General features: G+C 40.6%; 1 protein-coding gene across 1 annotated transcript; it reads right to left on the bottom strand.

Moving 5' to 3' along the window:
- Window positions 1–2,928: 2,928 nt before the first annotated feature.
- LOC124148446 (glutamate receptor ionotropic, kainate 3-like) lies at window positions 2,929–23,427 on the bottom strand. The gene is made up of 9 exons (XM_046519541.2): window positions 23,253–23,427; window positions 22,944–23,033; window positions 21,214–21,402; window positions 17,634–17,734; window positions 17,372–17,459; window positions 16,697–17,021; window positions 8,623–8,840; window positions 4,422–4,690; window positions 2,929–3,220 (listed from the first exon to the last, which is right to left on the bottom strand). The coding sequence occupies exons 1-9, from the start codon at window positions 23,403–23,405 to the stop codon at window positions 2,977–2,979; spliced, it is 1,677 nt and encodes a 558-aa protein (XP_046375497.2). The 5' UTR covers window positions 23,406–23,427; the 3' UTR covers window positions 2,929–2,976.
- Window positions 23,428–24,971: the final 1,544 nt, after the last annotated feature.

The raw sequence follows: 24,971 nt of genomic DNA, 5'->3' as shown, positions 1-24,971 counted from the left end.
AGGCTATGTGTCTGGACGAATCCTGATAACTGATTATGACTGTACCATACTAGAGGATTATGTAAATTTACATTATGCAGTCATGTGTTGCATTAAGTTATGTCTCCTGTTCTGTGTTCCAGATCTCCATCATTTGTGATGTCGAAAAAAGATATCTCAAAACAGTATAGTACCTACTCATTTACATATGTGTAAGGCACATACCGGTGATTGATTAAGCATCCCGGCTACAGAGTAATGACTGTTCATTGCACCACAATTTTTTCAGTTGATGAACATGAAGTCTGTCAATAAACAATCAATTAAACTAGTCGATTGGAGCAGGCAGCTGTAAGCGCCAGCAACAAAGGTAATGTCACCACCCTTGGGACCAAGGGGACTGATGGTACCTTGGCTACCTGTATGGTTTCCACCAGGCATTACACCTTTCCCTCAGTTCCTGGCGATTGTTGCAAATTTAGCCAGAACAAAGTGAACAAATAGTCTGCAGCTAAAATAGAGGTAGCTATAAACATACATTGAATGAGGTGGTCTTACATGCCCTTTCAGGGGACAATAATTTTACGCTTCTTCATCCCCCGTCGAGGACATAGCCACGAACAATCTCAGTTGATAATCATACACTACCGATTTATAAAAAAACATAACTTTCTAATCAAATTTTTGTTGTGTTCATTGAAATTCCTGCATTTTCATTAGCTGACTTGGTCACGTGTTATTGCATTCATTTTCCAATGAATGTAAACAATTAAGCCACGCCCCTCGAGGCGAACTACTTTTATTGCACCGTAATGTCGGGGAATCCCAATATCACAGTCGAGGGATAATTCCCCTCTGCTCACGTGTATCTTCATGCACAGAACATTTAGCGAAACTCATGCCTATTCATTGTCCAACCCTTTGAGACCGAAGGCCGAGAAGTAATGAAACAGCAAACGTGCAGTCTCGCCCGCCTGTTTTTTCCAGCTCGCCTCGGTTCCACAACTTTCATGTCTTCGGGTTTCATTTCTAACTAGCATGTTTCCAACTGTGTCTTCCCATTCTCAGGGAACAAATGTTTGAATCTGGCGGAAACTGACCATGTCATTTAAAACAGCCGCCTTCTCCAGGACCGTGAAGATCCAGGATAGAATGGGTCTTTAGCAACCCATGCTTGCCGTAAGAGAGAGTCCTTGTCTTCGTAAAGTGTACTTGTGAGAGGCGTCTAACAGGATCGGGTGGTCAGGCTCGCTGACTTGGCTGATGCATGTCATCGAGCCCAATTGCGTGGATCGATGCTCATGATATTAATCACTGGATTGTCTGGTCCAGACTCGACTATTTACAGACCGCCGTCATATAGCTGGGATATTGCTGGGTGCGACGTTGAACAACAAACCAACCAACCTGGACATATTTGTTCAGTTTCGTTGCACTCTGACTGATGCAGTTCTTCTCACCTCTTGCCTTGATTGACATGTCCTATGAACATTGTTATGATCTTATTCTCCGTTAATTGGCTGTTGACTTTGTAGGCGTGTCAAGTTAAGTGCATTAAACAATCATCTGATTAATGTCACGCCACAGTATGTATTCCTACACCTTGAATGTTTATCAATCTCGTAATTTTTGTCTGCTTTGATATATACAACTGTTTTTGGTTAAACTATCGTAGATAAAACGTGTTTTTTGTTGTCGAATTTAGTTATAAGCACTGAATGTGTATTACTTTCGGTTCATTAAGGTATGAATCGAAAAACCGATGTGCAAACTTTTGTAAGAATCCGCTAAACTGGATTGAATGGGGGAGCAGAAGGTTGAACAACCTTCACTCTCTTACAACAGAATCGTACTATGTTACCTCGCTTTTCACACTGGAAACACTTTCTCTTATCATTGATACTTCTTCAGGAACTGGCCGCAAGACATAACCCGAAGGACTGTGACATAACACTACAATATGTACCCCCTTGACTAGTCTTTTGAAAAATGAACACCTAATACGCAAAGCTGCAGAATTATCAAAATTGTTCTGAGACTCAAGCTTGCTTATAAACAATGACTTGTGAATGGTCCCTAACAGATTTTGAGTACAGAACATCATTGAAACGTTGAGCACAAGGCTCTTCCTAATTTGATTTTGCAAGTGAATGATAAGCCTCCTCTACTTTTAAAGTCAAACGATGCGCAAATTCTATCATCAAATAGCTCTTGAAAGTTTCAAAGTTGGATTTTGATTCAGGGTTACAGAGACCAAACACCCCAGCACGGCGATCCGGTTGTAAAACAAGTGCTCAGAAATTGGCATTTTGAAACCTCCACCGAAAGTGGACTACTATTCGGCCGAAGCCACCCGAAGAGAATTGAACTATAAAACAGTTCTGTCCCATCCAGCGAGTCATTCAATGTCTGACTGCCCAACGTAAAAGGTTTGTAGTTGTTACCACTGACAAGGCCTCAGATAACATAACCATTATATGTAAGCATAATTACATCAATTGTTTGATCAAAGAGTTTGGTTGATTGGTTGTTTGTTGTTTAATGCCACACTCAGCAATATTCCAGCTATATGACGGCGTTCAGTAAATAATCGTGTCTGGAGCAGACTGTCCAGTGATTGACACCATGAGCATCGATCAACGCAATTGGGATACGGTATTTATCAACCAAGTCAGCGAACTTGACCACCCGATCATGTTAGTCGCCTTTTACGGCAAGCGTGGGTTCCTGAAGACCCCGGACCTTCACATGTCTATATACCTAAAGTATTTTTCAGGATAGAATAGAGATATGTAGTACATTTTAATCACAGAACAAAACTCTTTTTTTAAACGTCTTACATGACCATCTGAATGATTTAGTCATACAAAACACAAACAACCAGGGCACTGTAACTATTTAATACTTGAAACCTTTGAATTTCTACCGATATGATCAAGATTAGCTTACATAGGCTAAGTCGCCAGTATGTCCTCCTGGGGCCACATGTTATATCCATCACACAGACTCTTCTCCAACAGTCTCAGAGTGTCTTCCCCGTCTTTGTTTACATCTTCGTTTATTGATAATTTCACACACAAGGACAGCGAGTGCAAAAGCCACACCCACCCCTGCACCATAGAAAGCACTCTGCAAGGCTAACATGTCGACCCTTTTGGATTTTCTGCTTTCACACTGATGGTTGGGTTGCCACTGATTCCACCACACATTCAGTAAGCCGCTTTCATACATTTTCAGTATTCTGCAAAGTGAACAGAAAGGATACAACCTTATCCTCCTCGCCACACGGGCAACAGAATACTAGATCTATCTTATCTGTTTCTTTATGCGCATGAATCGGAATAGCTGCATGGTTTGGCAAAGTCAAAACTAGGTAATTTGACAAGAACTGTAACTTAGGCTTCAGGTATAGAGATGATCTAATATCATTCAATACTCGTCAAAAAACCAATTCCCTTCAATTGATTTACCCACCTGAAGTAGAAATAAAGGAGACCAGTGAGACCGCGGTTTCATATTTAGATCTGTGCATAAAGATCCAGATTGACAAAACACTCTTAACAAGTCTATATGAAAATATATTGACTTCAACTTTCCTATGGTCACATTTCCCTTTGTGTCGCGCAATATTCGAATAACTCCAGCCTTTGGTGTCTATTTGTTTAGTTACAATCGTGCATGCTCTTTCTGCAAAGATTTCAAAGATCGTCATACACTCTTGCTTAAAAGCTGTGTGACAACATTTAAGGCCTCAGTGAAGCTTTCAAAAGGATTGTACAAAGGATGACATTTCCAAGTCGTTATGTCCAATGCGTTTCCCAATTTCAACCTGTGCCATGTGTTCCCATGTTTCTTCTGGTTGTGGGAGCTGCAGTGTGTCACCGATGGGGCTTACCTTTTCATGGACGCATTGTCGTGATTTGGTTAAAGGTGTGCAGTCGACTCTGCTTTTGGCAGATGTGTCTTGTGAATATTGTAAGGGTTTTGTCGCTTTTGTTATTATGTAATTATGCCATCAAACTGTTTTTCTTTCTGATATCCGCAAACGGGAATTTAATGCACATTTGAATAAGCTTTTCTTTATTTAAATAGATGGGAATCATAATTACAAAATAACGTAATGATGTTCCAAATATGTACATATATTTGGGACATACTAGTATATGATGCAAAGATATATACAATGTGATTTATGTGTGGAGGCCTTACATTATTGACTGTATTCAGCAAATAAGAGGTTTAAATGTATATGGGAGTGCAGGCCACAGGTAGTATTCAAGTGGGACACTTGTTGAGTAGTTGAAGTATTTCGAACCCCGTTATGACTAAGATTTATCTTAATATACATTTAATAAATTCCGAGTCATGACAATGTTAATGCAAAATATCTACCACCCACTCACCCACACCTAAATATATGAATCAAAACATCCAGTACTCACTGTTTGGAAAAGAGCTGTGTGTATGTACTGTTTTTGGATAGGCCAACTGCATATTTGCTGAAAAGGAAGTTGTCATCTAACATTTGTAAATTACATCGCCGTTGGTCGTCCCAGCTCTCCAAAGTAGTAGTGTCTGAAATGTAGACGTATTTGCTCTCGATCACTCGGCGCATGTGTTCTTCGCCATCCTGACTCAACCAATCAGGGTCGTTGGCCATGCTTTCCTCCACACGATGCCACAGCTTCTGATAGACGGATATGTTGGATTCCTGAAAACAGGCCATAGGTTCTGTATATATCATTATAAGAAAATTGATAATACAACGTTTCAAGAATCTTTAACAGATCGACCGATTTCGGCTATAGATCGCCAGCAATTGTAGGTAGCCTGAGAAGTGAAACAGAAGGACATCTGCTTGCTGCTCAGGAACAGTCACTTCCCACTTGGCGTAAACACAGTAACTGAAGCGAAATAGGGGCATGGCTCGATATTTGTATTACTGTCTTCACTATGCTGCTTATGGTTTAACACAGATTTTACCATCCATGGTACAACATGGAATACGTAGAGTAAGTGAGTGAGTTGTGTTCAACTCCGCTTTGAACAGTATTCCAGTTATATCATGGAGTGTCAGCTTAATGTGGCAGGAAAGCCCGAAGTGAGGCAGGTATTAGACGTTTACCACTTTGGTGAAACACACGAGCACGTGTATGGTGTTGACAAACCTCGAAACCTAATCGTTGTGACCAGTGGAATATGGGGCGTAATGGGAAATGATAAATATACTCAACAACAAAAGTTCCTGTGACACCAATATTTTAGTGTATTTATCAAACAAGTAAAGTTTGGTTTTCAATTTTGTAGTACATGTATGAGATCAAGTCACAAATCGCAACCGCTACAGAAAAGCATGCATTCCTTGCAAAAGTTGACTTTCATGCAAGCCCCATGCATTTCACTACCCAAGAATGGGTATAAAAACATGTGCGTTAACGGGATTCCATATGCATTGTTTAGCATCGTGCTGACAACAACCACTCAGAAAAACAACAAAATTATGCAATTATTCAACAATACGAAATGCCATACCTGTCCGAAAATGAGCGTCTGCGAGCCATTGGTATGCCTGAAGCAGGATCGAGTCAACGTGATGGTGCAAGACAATTTAATGTCCTCAGAAACACCATCTGGTGTTTATGGCAACGTTGGCAACAGACGAATGCAGTCAGAGACCATCCTCAGAGTGGCAGGCCATGCGTAACCAATAATCAACAAGACAACTTGATTCGAACAGCACACCTACGAAATCGATTCAAGCCAGCAACAGTGACTGCAAGAAGCATCCCTGGCCTTTGACGAATATCTTCATAAACTGTACGTCGCCGCCTCAGATATGTGCAGGGATTGTCGCCGAAAGACCCACCAGACGTCCCATTTTGACATGAAACCACCGTCAGGCACGTCTACAGTGGTGCAGACAGCGTCTACGCTGGACGGCTATGCAGTAGAGACAAGTTCTATTCATTGACGAGTCTCGTATTCACCTCAGCTACAGCGATGGACAGATTCGAGTGTACCGACGTCGAGGTGAATGTTACGTCAATCATTGTCTCATGGAAGAAGATCGGTTCGGGGGCGGCAGCGTTATGGTATGGGGTGGGATTACAGCAAGGCAGAGGACCGTTTGATAGTGGTAGAGGGAAATCTCAATGGACAGCGCTACCGCGACGAGATCATCGGCCCTGTTGTTCTACCGTTTTTGCGTCGTCATGGCCCAGGCATTACCATTCAATATGACAACGCCCGGCCTCATGTTGCTCGACTTGTCCAGGATTCTCTTCAACAAAACAATGAATGAATGTCATCCCCTGGTCGGCTCGCTCCCCTATCTCTCACCAATCGAGCACATGTGGGATGAGATGGATCGGCGCCTTCGACGTCAACCACGTGTTCCACAGACACTCCAGGAATTTCGAAACATGCTCCAGCAGATATGGACAGATATCCCAGAGGACTTTGTGCGACGCCTGGTCCATTCCATAAAACAAAGATGTGTTGCTTGCATCGAAACCAGAGGTGGACACACCCGCTATTGATTTGTAAATTGACATTTGGGCATATTCATGTTTTTTTTATGAAATCACGCATTTTCTGAAGTCAGTATGGCAAATTTAACACTAACAGGAGTCTTTTATCTGTTGCAAACCGAAATTGTTTCAGATTTGGTAAAAAACATAACTTTGCATTAAATCTTATTCAATGTCACAGGAACTTTTGTTGTTCAGTATATAAAATTCTTTAAAATGGGGGCCTATGTAGCCCCAGACCTTTCAGTGCCAACAGACCTGATTTTGACCTTTTTGATAAATCCAATGATACATGTCCCTTTTGTCATTAATATGACTGACGAGATTCAGGGAAGATTTGGCAAATATGAGGACCTCACTTTCGAAATGTCATGCTTACATCCCAAGTACAACGTTGTCAGACCCCCCATTGTTCTTGGTGCATTAGGTTTGGTCCCTCCCAATCTGTTGACTGACATTGGGAGAGTTCCCAGCTTTTTTGCCAGGAATACAGCCCTTGCGAAAATCGGGGTAATTCAGAAGGATATAGTGTTCTCTTAAAAGTTCTTGATTTTTTCGGCTAGGCAGTGCTTCTTGGGAGAAGTCCCATTCGCTGTCTGGGCTGCTGATGACCATAAACAGCCTGACTGTGTTAGGATCACGCAGACCCTCTTTGCTGCATTTACTTATTTTATTTAGTCTGTAAAATAACAAGGGGAGAGAATTTATGGATGTCCATCTAGACCCATCTCCAAGCCAATGGCAGAGAGACAACAAAGTGTCAAACCCCGATGATGTATATACCAGATCCCCTGCAACTGTGGCCACCAGTACATCGGCGAAACCCTCAGAAAACTACAAGAAGCCATTTACTCCAGCCAGCCATGAACCATGACCAGGGAAGCTCTAGCTTCCATTTGATCCTTTGCTATTTCTACTCTTTTACCTATCAGTGCTAATTAACCCCGCCCTCCCGCTTGCCCATTGTTCCATTGCCAATTACCAATCAGTAATAAAATCGTCCTGGCTTCCAGTTGTCCATAACAATTGGCTCTAATTACTGTAAAGCTGTAAAGTATTGGCTTCTATTGTCTATTGCTAATCACCTGTTAGCGCCAATTATCTCTTGGCTTTCTGTGATAAGTTTCCCCCTTTTTCTCTGGCTTCTTCATCATTCACCTGATGAAGGAGTAAGCATATACTCCGAAACGTTGTGTTCCTCATAGTAAAGAAGTTGACATCCATAAATTCTCTTCCTCGTGTGTATCACTTCTAAATGCTTTTCAAAGACTTGTAAAATAATAATAATAAGCACATTTTTTATGTTTGTTTTGAGTGTCTGTTGTTTAACGCTGCACTCAGCAATATTTGAGTTATATGACGGCCGTCTGTCAACCCAAGGATTGACTTTATAAGTATCGATCTACGCAGGATATGATGATACGCGTCAACCAAGTCAGCGATTCTGACAACCCGTTCCCGTTTGTCGCCTCTTACAAGTTCATTTTATTGCGCTGAACTCCATACACTTGGTGAATGCTCACGTCACTAAATATAGATGGGGAAAACACAAAACATCAACCTGATGGTGGAAATGAGCCTATTGCTAAAACCATTGCAAATGGAAACTCGCAGATGACAACACCAGAGAGACTGCTCATTTTATGACTGGTGATTATGTGGCACAGTGGGTAGTGTGTGTATACTTCATTGTGTGTGTTCACCAGGTTTCATAGGTTGTTATGGTATTAAATGTGTACAATATTCTACTGGGTTATCAACAGCCAGTGTTATATGCATTGATGCGTAGGTTGTAACTAGATGGAGGTTTCCATATGCACGGTCTTTGTTAAAAGGCTCAATTTACAAAGGTATAAGTAGGAAAAGGAAACAACTTTTAACAAATCAGAATCAAGCAATCTTCAGTGTCATGTCAGAATTTATGCTAAATCTAATGCGCATATGTTATGCACATACTGACCTGATAGAGAGTGACCAGTGATGATCCTCCCACAAACCCCCACTTGCATGTGTCCTGCAGCACCACCCTTGTCAGGTTGTGCAGTGTATGTTATGCAGCATATATGAATATACACCTGTGACTAAAACCAAACTCACCGATGTACTTACTGACCTGAAAGAGAGCGATGAGAGCTGATCCTCCTACAAAGCCCCATCGGTATGTGTCCTGCTGCACCATCTCAGCCAGGTTGGAGAAGGGAGGTTTCTGTCGTTCGTCGGTGAGGAATGCTGTGAGGTTACCACTGTAGGCAGCCGCCATTATCACCGTGAACATCCACCAGCAGCTGAGCATTGTTCGTCCGGACACTGTGTTGGGAAGATATGCTCCCCCTGGAAATAGAAGGTTTATAGAACACCGATAGATACTAGTATTTGTTTGTGCTAGTGTCTGTTGCTATAAGAATGTCGATTAAAATAAATAAACGAAGCAAAGATGGATAAGGGGATTGTGGCATATTCCGGGTCGTACCATGGATGGACCTCTGTTTCAAAACCACAAGCATTGCAAATATGGTAATAAAAGGATCGAGCTATTCCATCATGTCGCATAAGATACTGTGTTTGTGCCAAAGCGGGGCATCCACTGACAATGTGTTGGACAGTCTCATTAGAGCTCCCTGCCTAAAAGGCAAGAGTCCTATTGTAATCGTTTGATCTATTATTATTTATTATTCCGCTGATTTTTGTACCAGAGCTATCAAAATATCCAAGGGCTCGATTTTGTTCAAATTTTGTATGTGTATGTAGATCCCAAGGCCGTAGGCCCAATGGCCAAGCGCAGGTAACTGAAAAACAAGTATTTTTTAAAGATGTATTTCGCCCTATTGCTCCGTAACCGCTTGTCCGATTACTTTCAAACCTTGCATGTGTCCGCTGCTTTAGTTGCTTGACATGTTTTGTTCTTTGACTTTGGCATTGTTCACGTGGTTTGGCAGCCATATTGGATTCAAGGTTTTCACAGTATTTTTGGGGATACCTGTCTTCAAATCATATCTCCTCTGAATCCATTGCATGAAATTCTTCTACTTCTTCAGAGAACTGTCTCCATACACAACACAACAAACTGTAATAGCTGATTTTATATATTTTTTTAAGTTGCGGCCATTTTAGATTTTGATCATCTTGTAAGGTTCTCCACAGAAACTGTTGAAGGTTTTACATGAAGTTAGTGTGCCATATGTACCTCATTTTCAGTTCTTGGTTGCATGCTAAAAGTAACACTGCTTAGTGGTAATATTTGAGTTTAGGGGAAAAAAGTCCATTTGAGTATATGATACTGAATGAAGCGCTCATTACATCTAGGATTATCTCCCTTTTACTGTCAGCTACCCTTGAAGATGAGGGTTAGAAATGGTCTTCAGCAACACATACTTGCCATAAAAGGCGACTATGCTTGTTGTTAGAGGTGACAAACGGGATCAGTTGGTCAGGCTCACTGACTTGCTTACTGCATGTCATCAATCCCGATTGCATGGATCGATGCTCATGATATTAATCTAACATGAGGATTCAAGTTCAGAAATGGGTTTAGAACAGGATTGGACACCCAGGCACATGCAAATGTCGTAGCGACGATGCCCCGCAAGTGATGCCTACATTGGACGGCGTTGGTACAAGTAAACCATTTGAGGATTCGAACATGGTCGAAGTCAAACATTGGTTAAGAACACACTGGAACACATGTTGTGATGTCTCGAAAGCAGTTGTTTACGTTTGATGGCGTTGGTACAAGCAAACAATGTATGGATTTGATTACTAGTATATGGACAATGTCTGAAATGGGTTTAGAACATCCCAGGACATTCTGGGACATTCGTAGCGTGGATATCTCCTTACTTTTGACGGCTTAGGCACAAACAGACCATTATGGGATGCATCTCATTTTTTGTTCTTGTTTGCATGCTAAAAGTAACACCGCTTGGTGGTGATTAATATTTGTGAAGAGGGTTTGGGTGATCCTGGCACAGTCAGGCTGGTTAGGCTCATCATCAGCTCAGGGTCCTTGCCCCCTCTACACGCAGCCCAGACAGCGAATTGGACTTCTCCCAGGCTGTATTCGTGGTTGCAAACCCTGGTACTCTCCCAATGTCAGTCAACATATTGGGAGGTACCAAACCTAAGGCACCGAGAACAATGGGGAGTCGGACAACTTGGTACTTGGGTTGCAAGCGTGACATTTGGAAAGCGAGGTCCGCATATTTGCCATGTTTTTCATGAATCTTGTCAATCACACTGGTGTCAAAGGGAGAGAAAATTCAATAATATAAATGATTTCATTGGATTTATAAAAAAAGGAAAAGATCAGGTTCGTTGGCCTGGATACGTCTGAAATGCAAAAGCATCATCCACCTTCACTTCATGATGACAACTTCACCATGAATTCAACACTGCAGACACTCAAGTAAAAACAAGTATCAAGGTCAAGCGATGGCGTAACCACGTCAAGTAGTGCAGCAACATCAAATTCCATGGAAACGGTTCCCCAGTCAATTCTTCCAGTTACAGTGCATCTTGAAGACAGTGTTGTGAACATAAAGACATATGCTCTCCTGATTAATGGGAGCTCAGGGTGTTTCATGCCTGAAGATTGTCAGTGTCAGCTTGGTGCTCCATTAACACAGACAACTTTAAAGCTTTGCACGATGCATGGTATTGACATTGTGCCAACCTCAGTGGTGACTGGTCTTGTGGTTATGAACATTGATTGTGCTAATCCTGTTCCTCTTCCAAAGACATTTGTGAAAAATGATGTCCCTGTCAACCATAATCAAATTCCTGATACCCAGAATGCTTGAAGAAATGGCTTCATCTTCGTGACATGGCAAACAAGATTCCAAGAGTGTGTCCCGATCTTGAAGTTGGACTGTTAATTGGAAGCAATTGTCCTCAAGCACTGGAACCACAAGAAGTGATCCCTTCAGGTGTCAACGATCCCTTTGCTGTGGGCCTCTACATGTGAAATATGATCAGGTTCAGAACTCTCGTTGCTGCAAAAGAGTGATCTTCACTGAATCAACTGCTGTAAAAGAATGTTTAACACCCGACACTGCAGTCACACTCCTGGAGAAGGACGTCAGCGAACAAGACATTGGTGATCTTCCTGGTCAACGTGGCTGTTCCAGAGAAGACAAGCTATTTATGGATATAGCTGAAGCATTGCGTTCATCAATGGTCACTATCAGCTGCCACTAACGTTCCGCAATCCTGATGCCTACTTTCCAAACAACAGACAACAAGCACTCGACAGAGTTAAGTGGCAGAGAAACAAGATGCTGGCAAGTGAAACCTACCACAGAGACAGAAGTGTGTTCATCAACAATCTCCTAGATAAAGGTTTTGCCTATCCTGTGCCTGATGATGAACTCTCTGTTTCTGCTGATAACGTATGGTGTCTTCCACACCATGGTATTTATCACCCAAAGAAACCTGAGAAAATTCGTGTTGTATTCGACTGCACTGTCAGATATGAAGGATCTTCTCTTAACGATAGACTACTCCATGGTCCTGATTTAACGAACTCTCTTTGCTGCGCTGACAAGATTCAGGACTAAACCAGTAGCTTTCATGAGTGATGTGGAGGCTACGTTTTATCAAGTAAAGGTTCAAGTTTCACAACACGATCATCTGAGATTCCTTTGGTGGCCTGAAGGTAATCTTGATACTGACTTTAAAGAATACAGAATGGCTGTACATATCTTCAGCACCGTGTCATCCCCAATCATTTCCAGCTTTGCCTTGAAATGTACGGCATCCAAAGCAGAAAATAAGTATTTCTCCGTAGATGACTGCTTAAAATCTGCAAAGGATGAAGACACAGCTGTGAATTTGGTGCAAGATCTTGTATCAGCCTGTGCAGATGGTGGATTCAGATTAACCAAGTTCACCTCTAACAGCAGATATCTACTGAAGTCGATTCCCACAGATGATCACTCCAAAGCTTCAGTCCAGAGACCTTGACTATGATGAACTACCAATAGAACGAGCTCTGGGCATGAGATGGTATGTGAACTCTGATATGTTTGGATTTTCTTTGGAGTTACCAGATAAACCAGTGACCGGAGGAAGCCTGTCAACATTGTCTTCATTTTCATTGTAAGATCCACTTGGAATTGTGTCCCCAGTAATTCTGCCTGCAAAGAAGATACTCCAGAACCTGTACACTGACCAAAGCCTAGATTGGGATGATCAGATACCTAGTGAAATTGCATGTTAATGGAAGGAATGGTTATCTTGACTTGACTTGCTGAAAATGTTGACGGTATGTAAAGCCATTAATCTTTGGAGAAGTCACATCAGCTCAACTGCATGTGTTCTCCGACGCAGGCACTCTGGGATATGGATGTGAAGTATATCTCAGACTGTGTGACAAGAGTGAGAACATCCATGTTGCCTTCCTGATGGGTAAGTCAAGACTATCTTCTGTGAAAACTGTCACTATCCCTCGTCTAGAACTGACAGCAGCAACTGTGTCAATCAGAATTGGACAACAACTCCTTAAAGAAATTGATGTGAAAATAGACAATGTCTCATACTACACGGACTCCACAATGGTTATCCACTACATCAACAGTAAGAAGGGATGACCGGTGTTTGATGCCAACCGGGTCCGGCTCATTCATGACTTTTCTTCTCCTGACCAGTAGAAATATATTGATACACATGACAATCCTGCTGATGTCACCTCAAGGGGAACAGCTACAGTAAAACTACTCCAGGACGACAAGTTGTTCAATGGGCCAGTTTTTCTCAGAACTCCTGAAACGGAATGGACAATACAGCAACTACCAACTGACTGTGATGATCAGAGTGAAGAGACTGTAAATTTGTGTGTCACACAAGCTCAAAACTTTGAATGTGGTATGGACTGTCTGATCAATCACTATTCAAGTTGGTGCAGATTGAAACGTGCAGTTGCAGTCTATAGTTGTGTGATGGACATTCTTCAAGAACTGATGAAGTGCAGGTTAGAGAAACCTGTCAATTACTGCCAAACGAAAGACGCGTTCATCGTACAACGCCTTGAGCATGCTTCAAAAGCTGTAGTTGAGTATGTTCAGTCAAAGATTTTCAGTTGTGAAATCAATGCTCTTCAAGACTCATCTGGTAAACGAGGCCGAGTATCAAGGAGCAGTTCTCTCTTCAAGTTGGATCCATTCATAGATACTGATGGAGTACTCAGAGTTGGAGGCAGACTCAACAAGGCTCAAGTTCCAGATGGCAGGAAGCACCACATACTCTTATCAAGAAAGAACCATGTGACAACACTCATTCATGCGGGTAGAAATAATTTGTTGTCAGTGCTAAGAGAAACTTTCTGGGTGGTCAGTGCCAACTCAACTTTCAGAAATGTGCTTCATCAGTGTGTGACATGTCGTCGACTAACCGCTCCAACATGTGAACAGAAGATGGCCGACTTACCGCCCAGTAGAACAAGTCCAGCACCACTGTTCACATTCACTGTTGTTGATTACTTTGGCCCTGTCATCATCAAGGAGGGCAGTAAGCAGATCAAACGTTATGGAGTGTTGTTTACTTGCCCTGTGAGCAGAGCTGTCCACATAGAAACTCTCTCAACACAGACTCCTTTCTCAATGCTATACGTCGTTTTGTTGTCAGAAGAGGACATGTACAGGAGATGTGGTCTGATAATGGGACCAACTTCATTTGGGCTACACGAGAACTGAAGGAACCTCAAATGGAAATGGACCCAAACCAAGTGAAATCACATCTGCTCAACAAAGACTGGCCCTTCAACCCACCATCAGCTAGTCACATGGGAGGGGCCTGGGAAAGGATGGTTAGAAAGGTTCTGGCTCCAATGCTGTGTGAGTTTGGTGATAGAATAGATGACAAGTCATTCAGAACCTTGATGTGTGAAGTTGAAGAGATAATCAACTCAAGACCTCTGACAACACCTTCCAGTGATCCAGGAGACCTTGATCCATTGTCACCAAATCATCTGCTAAAGATGAAGTCCAACGTATATGTAGCTCCTCCTGGACAGTTTCAACGAGACGATATGTACATGCGTCGGCAATGGCGCAGAATCCAGTATCGTGCCAACGTGTTCTGGACAAGATGGAAAAAAGGAGTATCTGTTCTCTCTACAAGAATGCCAGAAGTGGAATACATCTTAATCGCAATCTGATGATCAACGATTCAATTTCATTTTAAGTCACATGATCTAAAACACACATGTTCCCCTCACAATCAGTCAGGATCATGGTTATAGTCTCCAAAGTATAAAGCAACACAAATGTAAGGTAACTCATTTTTTTCAATGACAAAGTTAATATTGATTTATTCATCAAGTGTTCAATGCATTTATAACTTCAATTCAGTATTATTTTGCAGTTTCAATTTTAGTTTTCTGAACCTCACCCACCAACGTATTCAACGTAAACAAATGTACACAAAGATAGTCGTCTTATAACGAGACTGAAATTGCCTCGTTATAACGCCTTGGAAAGTAAACATAGTTTTAGGTTGTATTTTGAAGTCGTCTTCAATTCAAATCCTTCACCAACGATTTTGTCTGAATAAATATTGTTCTTATAAACTTTTGTATTGAACATTGTGATGAACGCTCAACATCATGTAATAAAAATTCCGTCTGCGAGTGTCGGACGTTTCTGTTTCTTGCATCTTCACTGAATACGGGCCTATTCCAAAGAATTTTGTATTTATCATTTTCCATGACGCCCTCTACATATTCCGGGTCTTTATTATTAAAATATATAGGAAAACGGCGTTATCACTGTCCCCTGCCATGGGACACATTTTTAGAATTTTGTTTGTTCATATAGTAGTGAATATAAACTAGGAAATAGAGTCCCCCTCTGAGTGAAACAGCAGGTTTGACGGCCGCATCACTGCGGAAGCTAATATTTATAGAATAGTACTTTTTTGTCATTGTAGGTATGAAAATTTAAATAATTATATCTACAATTACAGGTTACAACATGCACAGATGCGGTTACTACAATATTCAAAGGATGTGTGGCAATACATTTCGTGCAGAAAACACGATAAAAATCTACAAAGTGAATGTTTTAACGTCTTGAAGACAACAGAGAGCTTGGAATTTTGGCGCTTTTCTATATACGACTGTGACGTCATATCTTTTGCGTCACAATGAGTGCTATGAGGTCATAATGCTGATACGCGATGTAGACCGAAAGCCTTTGCTTGCTTTGTTTTTTTTAGGGACGCCCACCTCATGTTATCTTACCAAGTTGCCGTACTTGTATGCCTCCAATGCCTGTCATATGTTCGAGTGAAGTATGACGGTGTAAACAAACTGCTTGAGTATATACAGCGTCATATTTTGTTCGGAGATTCCGTAATTCAGATTGATAACCACCTCAAAACACTGGGCTCAATCAATGCCGCTTCACTCAGTATATTTGCTAACACCAAAAAGTTCGCGTTTTATTGAGTCATGGTAGAATGGAGATAAACATACTGTGTTTTCAATGTAGAGCTAGGTTACCTGTAGATTTAACCATGCTAAATTTAACATTGGAAACCTCACGCTGCGCGTTCGGTTTCAAATTCAATTTAGCGGGGTTAAATGTACAGGTATGTACAGTATGTTCATCTCCTAAATAAGAGATAGGCGCTAGGGGCACTTTAGGTCATCTGTAAAAATGATTAAATGTGAAATTTATACACACAAACAATACTCTGGAAACAATAACTGAGTCGTGATTAGTATCACCCCCCCCCCCCCCCCCCCCCTCCCGCGCCCCATTGCAGATACTATGCACCAAGTAAATTAACATGGATCAAGACCGTAAGGGACCAATTTTCGAACTCAGTCTTGACACGTATCTCTTGATAAGCATGCAAACTTTCATTCTTGCAACTTCAGTAGTTTCTGAGAAACGTTGTCCCAATTGCACACAATATGCACGGAGCAAAATGTCATAGATCAAGGCCAGTAACTTTGTACAAAAAGAATTGACGGGATGAATTTTCGAACTCAGTCTTAACAAGTATCTCTTAGCATTCATGTAACTTCAGTTGTTTCTGAGAAACTTGTCCCCATTGCAGACACTATGCACTAAGTAAAATAGAATGGTTAAAGGCCTGTTACTTTGTACAATAATAATAGACGATACCAATTTTCGAAAAGTACCTCTTAGATAAGCATGTAAACGATCATTCAAGAAATGTTGATTTACCGTTCGCCGTAAGAGCTCCAAAATGATACCAGAGTATGTCTCCATATCGGATCCACTTATTCGTGGGTCTCTCGTCCGTCAACTGAATGATTGATGTCACTTCTTCTTTCAGGAAGAGGAAGACCGAAGAGAAGATGAGGGAGACGAGGATACAAATGAGAACCTCATTGCGGAACGGGGAGAGTAGTGTCATCCATTTGTTGGTTTTGGGATCTTGTTTGCTGAGTATAAGAGCTGAGTGGCTGTAGAAGTATGGCACTGTGAAATCGATGACTGTCACTCTGCTGTTAGTCATTGACATCGGTGCCACAATTATATCAGCTTCCTGGAAGTATCAACATTTTTAAAACGTGGCTTAAGAAACAAACTCCCCATCATATATCATTAGAAGCGTTTCAACATATTAATTGATCATTTTTCATGCAAATCAACTGCGGCGTTAACCAACAAATAAACAAAACAACTGTAGTTATTATGCCAATATCATTGGCCTAAACATGCGGATATAGTCTACAGTACTCCCTAACCATTTTCCCCCATCTAACGTGGGACCTAACATCTCACACTGTTTCTCTATCATAAACATCGCGTGCTAGGAGCAATGGTAAGCACACAATTTATTCCCGCATACTGGAAAGACCCTTAATCTTACTGCGTATTATGACTGTAACGTACCTTATCAGTAATTAACTTCACCAGCCCTGTCCAACTGCCGTTCAGTACCCGACTCCACTCCCTGTCTTTGGGCTCCACCAGGGTGTAGCTAACAAACAGAAGGTTAGTCCTGTCACAACCGTTCAAAAGGTAATAGTAATACGTTTTCTTTAATTGTAGGAGTGGTATGTTTAACCAGAAACAGTATCACACTTTGTTATGACACACACGCTCGCGCACGCACTCACACACACACACGCAAATATATAATGAACACTGAAACCTGAAATTGAGTTGTTTCGCCAGTTCCTGCACCAGCTGGATGCAAAATCCATCAAACCTGACAGAACCATTCTCCACTCTTTTGATGACATATGGCGCCCACTGTATCAAAACAAAAAGAATTGTGATGAAATACCTTGGCCGACTATTTCATGTTCTTCTTGTCCCGTGATGAATTTCAACTTTTATAAAACATAATGAACCATATTTCTAACATGTTGATGATCATATGAGTTATGGCATATCAAATAATTTTTTTATATTTTGTTATTAACCAGAGACAGCTGAGCAGAATTTGAATTTCAATATTGCTTAAAACACGAACAAAACAACTTTAACTATCCGACATTCTTTGTATAGAGTAGAGAGTGTTGTGGGTTTGTGTTTAATTGTATTGATTGTTAGGTGCTCGTAAACTATTGAGTGTTGTAGTGACCAATCGGCTTCAGAGGGTGATTTAGAGTCACTTCCCTTTGGTTGTTGTAAAACAGGACCGAAGTGATCATTCGAAAGGTTTCATGATGTGTCTAGAGCATTTTTAGGTGTATTTGGGAACTGTAAAGTGTTCCATATATTTTAGAAAAAAACCATTTAGGTGGCAAGTGACGTTGTTGTTGGTGGTACAGTAGAACATGGATATAACGAACTACAAGGGTCCAGAGAATTCAGTTCGGTATATCCGTTGTTCGTTAAATACGTTTTCACTCGGAAACGTCCGCAATCTTGGATAAAACAAAACACAACACACGTAATTGCAGCAATGACTTGTACAGGAGATAGGTCGGGTATTTTTTCACAGTTCGTTGTATCCGTTTGTTCTCTATATCCATGTTCTTTATATCAGATCTACTGTATATTGTTACAGGAAAGTGCAAACGACATCAAGCACCCTGTTTGTAACTTCTCAATATTTTAAACATCAACGCCAGAGAATAACCATTTTCGATTATCCTCTGAAACGGATTCCATTGGGCGTAAAAAGTGAAATAGTGGTAAAACATATATGAATTGATCATGGCCCCAGCCTTCACGTTGTCTTTGTAATTTCGAGCTGTATTTGGGACCTGCTACTTATCTTATTCAAATGTTCACTGATTACAATCTGATTACTTTTCTTCCAAAGAAGAACATAAATCAGTGTATGAGTTTGTCTTTGCAAAAGATTAAACTTGAGATCAAGCATCTCAATGGCAAAGACAATGTATTTGTGGATGCTCTTTACAGGCTGGACCTGTATACAAATGTTTTGGTAATTATGCATGTACGATTGAAGCATCTATTATATGTTCTTGTCACATGTTTCATACAACGGAATTAATATGGTGAAATTAATACCATGTGGCTTCTCAAAAACTCAAAGGATGTGCTTGTTTGCAAGTTCCATTTTGTAAACACATTTGACTTTACTTTCAACTTTCTATACCACTATGCCACATGACAAACTTAAGGACAAACTTCATTTATGGATCCAAGAGTGAGTGAGTTGGGTTTAATGCAGCTTTTAACTCCATTCCAGTTATATCATGGCGTGTCAGCTTAATGTTCTAGGGAAGCCCGAAGTGATGCAGGTCTCAGACGTTTACCACTTCTGTGAAACCCATGAGCATGGGTATGGTGCTGACAGACCAAGAAACCTAATCGGGGTGAACCGGGATTCGAACCCACAAGCCTAGATTTCTGGCGTGCCCAAGGGACGCAACTCTGCACAGCGAATCGCGGTGCCGCTTTAGACGACAGGGCCACCCTTGATCCAAGAGGCTTTTGTTACAAAACATGGTGACCATATATACAGTTACATATCTATCTTTGGAGGTTTACTGAGAAAATAATATGTGAAATGCTAGACGTCCTCATTGATAACATCTGTGTAAAATTTTGGGTTGAGACATAAGGCAAGAAGTAGGCATCCCAATGGGCACCAATTATGCTACCATTATTGCTGATCTGATTTGGCTCCGAACTTCTGCTCAGATTGGCAAAGTCAAAATTTTAGTTTAGATTCAGGTAAAACAATGATCTGACACAATAGCAATAGCAAATTCCGCTTCACCGTTTTAGCCAGCTGAACATAATATAAAGGAGACCAGTGAGACTGCTACATCTGTGTAATTTTCTTACCTGTGCATAGAGATTCAGAGTGAAAAAGGATTATCCACAAAACTGTTTGACAACTGTTTGACAACTGTTCGACTAAATTTCACAACTTTTGAAGTATATTCGATCAACACTACACTTATTGTTGATAAAAATTCTTGCGTTTTAATCGTGCGCACGAGGCACACGTAAGCTACAAAGATATGGACAAAAGGCTAGAATCTTCATCATGATGTAATAAATGTAACTACATGTACGATACATCAGCCTGCATGGGGTTTAGATGCCAAATTGATAAACATCATACATTTGATTCTCTTTTTGTGAGGAGGTTGATGTTGTACAGCTGATGTGTGAACGGGATGACTGTAACCCGGAAAAGATAGAGTTGTGATTAACATTTTTTATTCGCCGCAATGCATTCAGAACAGCTCGTGTTTTATCCGCGTTCCTGATCTTTTCTACGGCCTTGTCAATTCCGAAGTTTACGCCAAATGATCGCTGCTTACGAACAACGCATTCCTTTTCTCATAAGAACAAAAAGTAGACAGGTAGAAAACACTGAGGACAAGGCGGAAAGTAATTCAGATAAATGCGTGTTACACAACGTCACATGATGACAACAATCGAGAGATGTTGAATTCCGTTTTACCACGACTTGGTGGAATTGCCTGGGGCTTGGAAATCCCCGTGACATCAATGGAAACCTCCCCGCCTTTTTTTTACACTTTTGCTTGGCGGATAATCGTGACTGGTTTTCTCTTTCGTTGATGGTTTATATATACGCTAGGTATCATAGCTTTTTACGGTAACGCTACGTTTAAGATAGTTTCAAAAATATATCCTCACGTATTCTTAAGATATCTAATCTTTGGACGTAATTTAAGATTAATTTTAACTAAGATCGTTTCGGGAATCGGAAATCTAAGCCATGGTACACAGAGAAAGGCGACGAATTTTTAATCTCGACTTAAAAACAGGAAGTTCATTGTTGATCATAGACGACAATGGTTCTCACAGTTGAATAAACATCATTTAAAAGTACCGACTGCATTGCCGAGTACCACAACATACGTACACAAGCGCAGAATGTGACGGGCACTGTAAAACAGTGTATGGAAAGAAACGAAACGTCTCACTGCTACAAAGAGAAGTAATACGACAACCAGGTGCTCAGTCGCTGAAAAGGTTCGCTAATGTTCGAGGCTTTGACAACCATGTTAAGACAATTTCAAAGAACGTTTTAACTCTGAAATGACCGTGAGAGTCGCACCACGTGATGCAAGTTTCATGCGCCTTTCACACACATGTTTGAATCGAGCACATTTATCAGTCACCAAAATATTATCAGATAAAAGTTGATAAATAGCCTTTGTTGCGTCACACAGATATACAGATGATAAATCAAGAGAGGAAATACTGGCAAACAGAATGCAATTATCGGAAAGTGATCTTCAAGTGGACTGTCTACACACAATTTTACATACCTCCAGAGTCCCGACAATCAATGTTCGGTTGTGAAATCCATATTTGCCACCACCGTGATAGAGCTGATGCTTGAGCTCCACTGTTTCATCTCTCCCAATATAGCCCACGGTTTCAACATCTGTTCCAGTATGGGTTTTACTGAGAACTTGTAGTTTAGCTTGAACGGGTGATTCACTGACTGTTGCAATCTGGAAAAATAGATGATGTCCATTTGAGCGAACGAATGGGGTTTTACAAAGTAGTCAGACTATACTACTGTATCAGCTGACTAATGTGGTTTACAACGTTATAGTATAATAAACTGTATTGGTTAGGTATAAAACTTCAATGCAGGAAAATAACCAGTCTTGATTATCTGCCGAAACAGATTCCATTTGGCGTAAAGGGCAAAATGGCTCAGAAACATATATGAATGGACCACTGAAAATCAGAAGCACCCGCTATTCACACAATTTGCATAACAAAGTAAGTGTTTATTGCCTGACGCCAGACACCAGTACTCCTGACATGCGACGGCGGCATGTGAACAAACCAGATAATCAAGTAATCGATGGACAAGAAAATCCAGTGTTTGTTTGTTTTACCAAATGACGGCGGTCTGTAATCGTAAGTACATTTCTACGCAATTGGGATACGATGACATGCATCAACCAAGTCGGCTAGCCGGATCAACCCATCTTGCGACAAACACGGGTTGCTGAAGACTAACCCGGATGTGATTTGATTATGACCATCTCTCATTCCTCCAACATGCTGTAACAAGAGTTATCAGAAGATGACAAATCCCCCGGCCCATACAAATTCGAAAGAACAAATTATTTGCCTGTTAAGTCCACTTGATGAAGACTTTCTATCTGATCTGTCTGTCAGTATACAAGAGTAGGTTTTGAGCTAACAAAACAATACCATGGAATTTGGATTCGGAACTTTGTATTTCTATGTCAGGTACACACCAACATGAACAGTAAAAATTAAACTTGTTGCCAGGGAAACGGAAAAAATATAAATTCTAACAATCCCTAAACAGCAAAAGGCACCAGATGACAAACTGGTCATATGTGTGCAAAGTTTGAAGGAAGAATACCTATTTTAGTTTAAAAGAGGTAGTCAAAGTCAAACTTCTTGCCATGGAAACAGGAAAATATATCTGAATTCCTAAATAGCCAAAGTCACCACTTCAACCCCTGAATAATACATGTTCCAAGTGTGATTCAACACTGTTGAACAGTTTTTAGTGCTGATCCAGAAACGACACCTACCTCCATTTCAGCAAAGTCTAACTTGTGTCCATGAAATCAAATCAAACATATGATATCAACTGAGAGATGTAGTTTTTTCTGAATAAGGTTTGACGATGTAGTCAGGAAATACAATTATGTTTTCTTTTTTCTTTTTTCTTTTCCGTTTAACGCCGCACTCAGCAATATTCCAGCTATAATTATAGTATCTAACCAATGGGGTCTTGCCCTCGTGTCATACAGTATAACTGTTCTATTTAACGAATGCCGTTTTAGACTGATTAGCTAACGGACTGTGCACATCCTATGAGCTGACGAATGGCGTTTATAAAGTTCTAAGGTATTACCTTAAACTATATGACTTAAATGAACTTGAATAGACACGCCTGGTCGATAGTTAGAGCGTGAGCTGGGATTTAATCACCCTGCCCAAATACTAGACGAGGCAACATGTGAGTCACTCTTCAGCTTCGGATATTGAAAACCGATACCTTCTGTATCCATTCTGTTTCGTCAGCCGCCTGGTCTGTCATAACTGTCCTTTCTGAGCTTGACAAATGCTTCTTGATAATCTCCAGGTTCTGTAAATATGAAAGGAGCTAACACATCATTAAAAGACATCACAAATGTATGTATCTGTTTGTATTGTGATGCTCGACAGACACATGCACATAATTTTGATTATTTCACAGCAATAACAATTTAGCAACATTATTTCTTTGCAGTTGTGAAGAGGGGTCACAACACGAATGATGATTCCTTTATTGTATGGGATAAGCATACGTCTCATAGTTGCTTACCAGTGGTGAATAAAACCCAGAGCACGACATGAACTCAAGGAAAACAACATCATCGGTTTTGAATGGTTCATCACTGTTTGAAATATCCATGACACTTCCGGTAGAAGGCACCATCAGCCATTGTGAGACCCCAGTTGCCTTTGTCATTGTCATGTTCGATTCCAGCAAGCGAGCCTGACAATAAACAGCAATGTGCATGCAGAATAGTTTGTTGGTTTTTGGTTTAACGCCGCACTCAGCTATATGACGGCTCATGCAGTATAAAGTTTATTTATGCACTTCCTGAATATGTTCCATACTCAAATAGAATGCATCAGGCGTAAAGATTCAATCTTTTGTCTTACAAATGATCTAATGAGCAAAGTAATTCACTTTGAAGCTTGACGCAGTTTACATGGACAACGTATTCTTTTCCAATACATGCAGTAGTACATTTTGTCGATGCCTGTTGTTGTAATATGAACAAACCAACACAGTATATTGTGAAATTGGCAACAGTTTGCAGGAACAGGTTATATGCACGCGTATCCTGCAGTAGATGTCATTATTATAGTACAAACAATTTTCTCGTAAAGCTATTATAAATTGTGCACTGTTAGCAAAACGTGAACATTTCCCAGGAATGAACTCATTCTATGTAGAAAGAGATGTAATTGTTATTGAAACTGAAGCCGGCAGTTTGCAGGCACTACCTGACAGAGGAGTTTCTGGATACAATCGGCGTGGCACATCACAAGGAGGTTGAGGTCCTTCTCCAGAAGCAGCTGGTATATGCTGGCGAGGTCAATACTTTCAAGTGGATTGTTGAAATCATCTATCATATACAGCACTAACTTGAAGGAAGCCAGTCTACCTCCAGGCAGTGTAGTCAAAACTGTAAATAACGCCATTTTCTAAGTATGTTATGTGATATAGCTTTCTTTGCTCGTTTTGATTGTTTGTTGCTTATTTATTCCATACTGATTTGTTGATGCGATATTTACTCACGCGGGTGAGCATATCTTTGATCGACGCAAATTGTCATTTGGTTAGTATAATGTTTTCATTGTAATATAATTCGGATGTTAGGGATTTAGCTTTCGTTGAAATATTGTTTGTTTATTGTTTAACGCCGCACTCAGCAATATTCCAGCTATATGACGGCGGCTGTAAATAATCGAGTCTGGACCAGACAATCCAGTGATTGACATCATAACTATCGATCCACGCAATTGGGATCGATGATATGCATCAGCCGCCTTCTATGGCAAGCATGGGTTGCTGAAGACCTATTCAACCACGGATCTTCACGGGTCCGTTGAAATATTGAACATAGCTAAGCATATTTTACTCAACATGCAGAAACCAATGCAATTGGTCATGTATGCGGAAACCGAATGTCGTTATTCAGCGTTAAAATATGTCAGTTAAGATCGCACTTGCTTTGTTGAACTTCAATTGCTGGTTCGTGATATCAATAAAATGAACTTTTATGCAAAGTTGATATTTTATCCGTAATTGACTGTTTTGTCCAAAGTTCTATATTACCTGTTTATCTACAATTTACTGTTGTATTCGTAGTTGTATATGCTACAAAAGTTGGTTGAAGGGATATTCATAACTGAACATTGTATCCGAAATCGTATATTATATATCTGTAATTGACCATTGTATTCGTAGATGTCTTTTATATGTAGATCCACAATTGATTGTTGTATTCGTAGTTGTATATGCCAAAAA

The sequence above is a fragment of the Haliotis rufescens genome, unplaced genomic scaffold, assembly GCF_023055435.1.
Source record: "Haliotis rufescens isolate VD_foot unplaced genomic scaffold, xgHalRufe1.0.p SCAF_3, whole genome shotgun sequence".
NCBI lineage: Eukaryota > Metazoa > Mollusca > Gastropoda > Lepetellida > Haliotidae > Haliotis > Haliotis rufescens.
The sequence above is the reverse complement of the archived record's forward strand: the minus strand, read 5'-3'. Positions and strand labels throughout refer to the sequence as shown.

Excerpts from the sequence above, each read along its gene's own strand:
- LOC124148446 (XM_046519541.2), bottom strand. The coding sequence starts at position 23,405 with ATGACAATGACAAAGGCAACTGGGGTCTCACAATGGCTGATGGTGCCT. Across the intron at positions 21,403-22,943 it reads AAACAGAATGGATACAGAAG|ATTGCAACAGTCAGTGAATC; the intron begins GTATCGGTTTTC and ends CTATTTTTCCAG. Across the intron at positions 8,841-16,696 it reads TGGAGCTCTTACGGCGAACG|GGGGAGCATATCTTCCCAAC; the intron begins GTAAATCAACAT and ends TTCTATTTCCAG.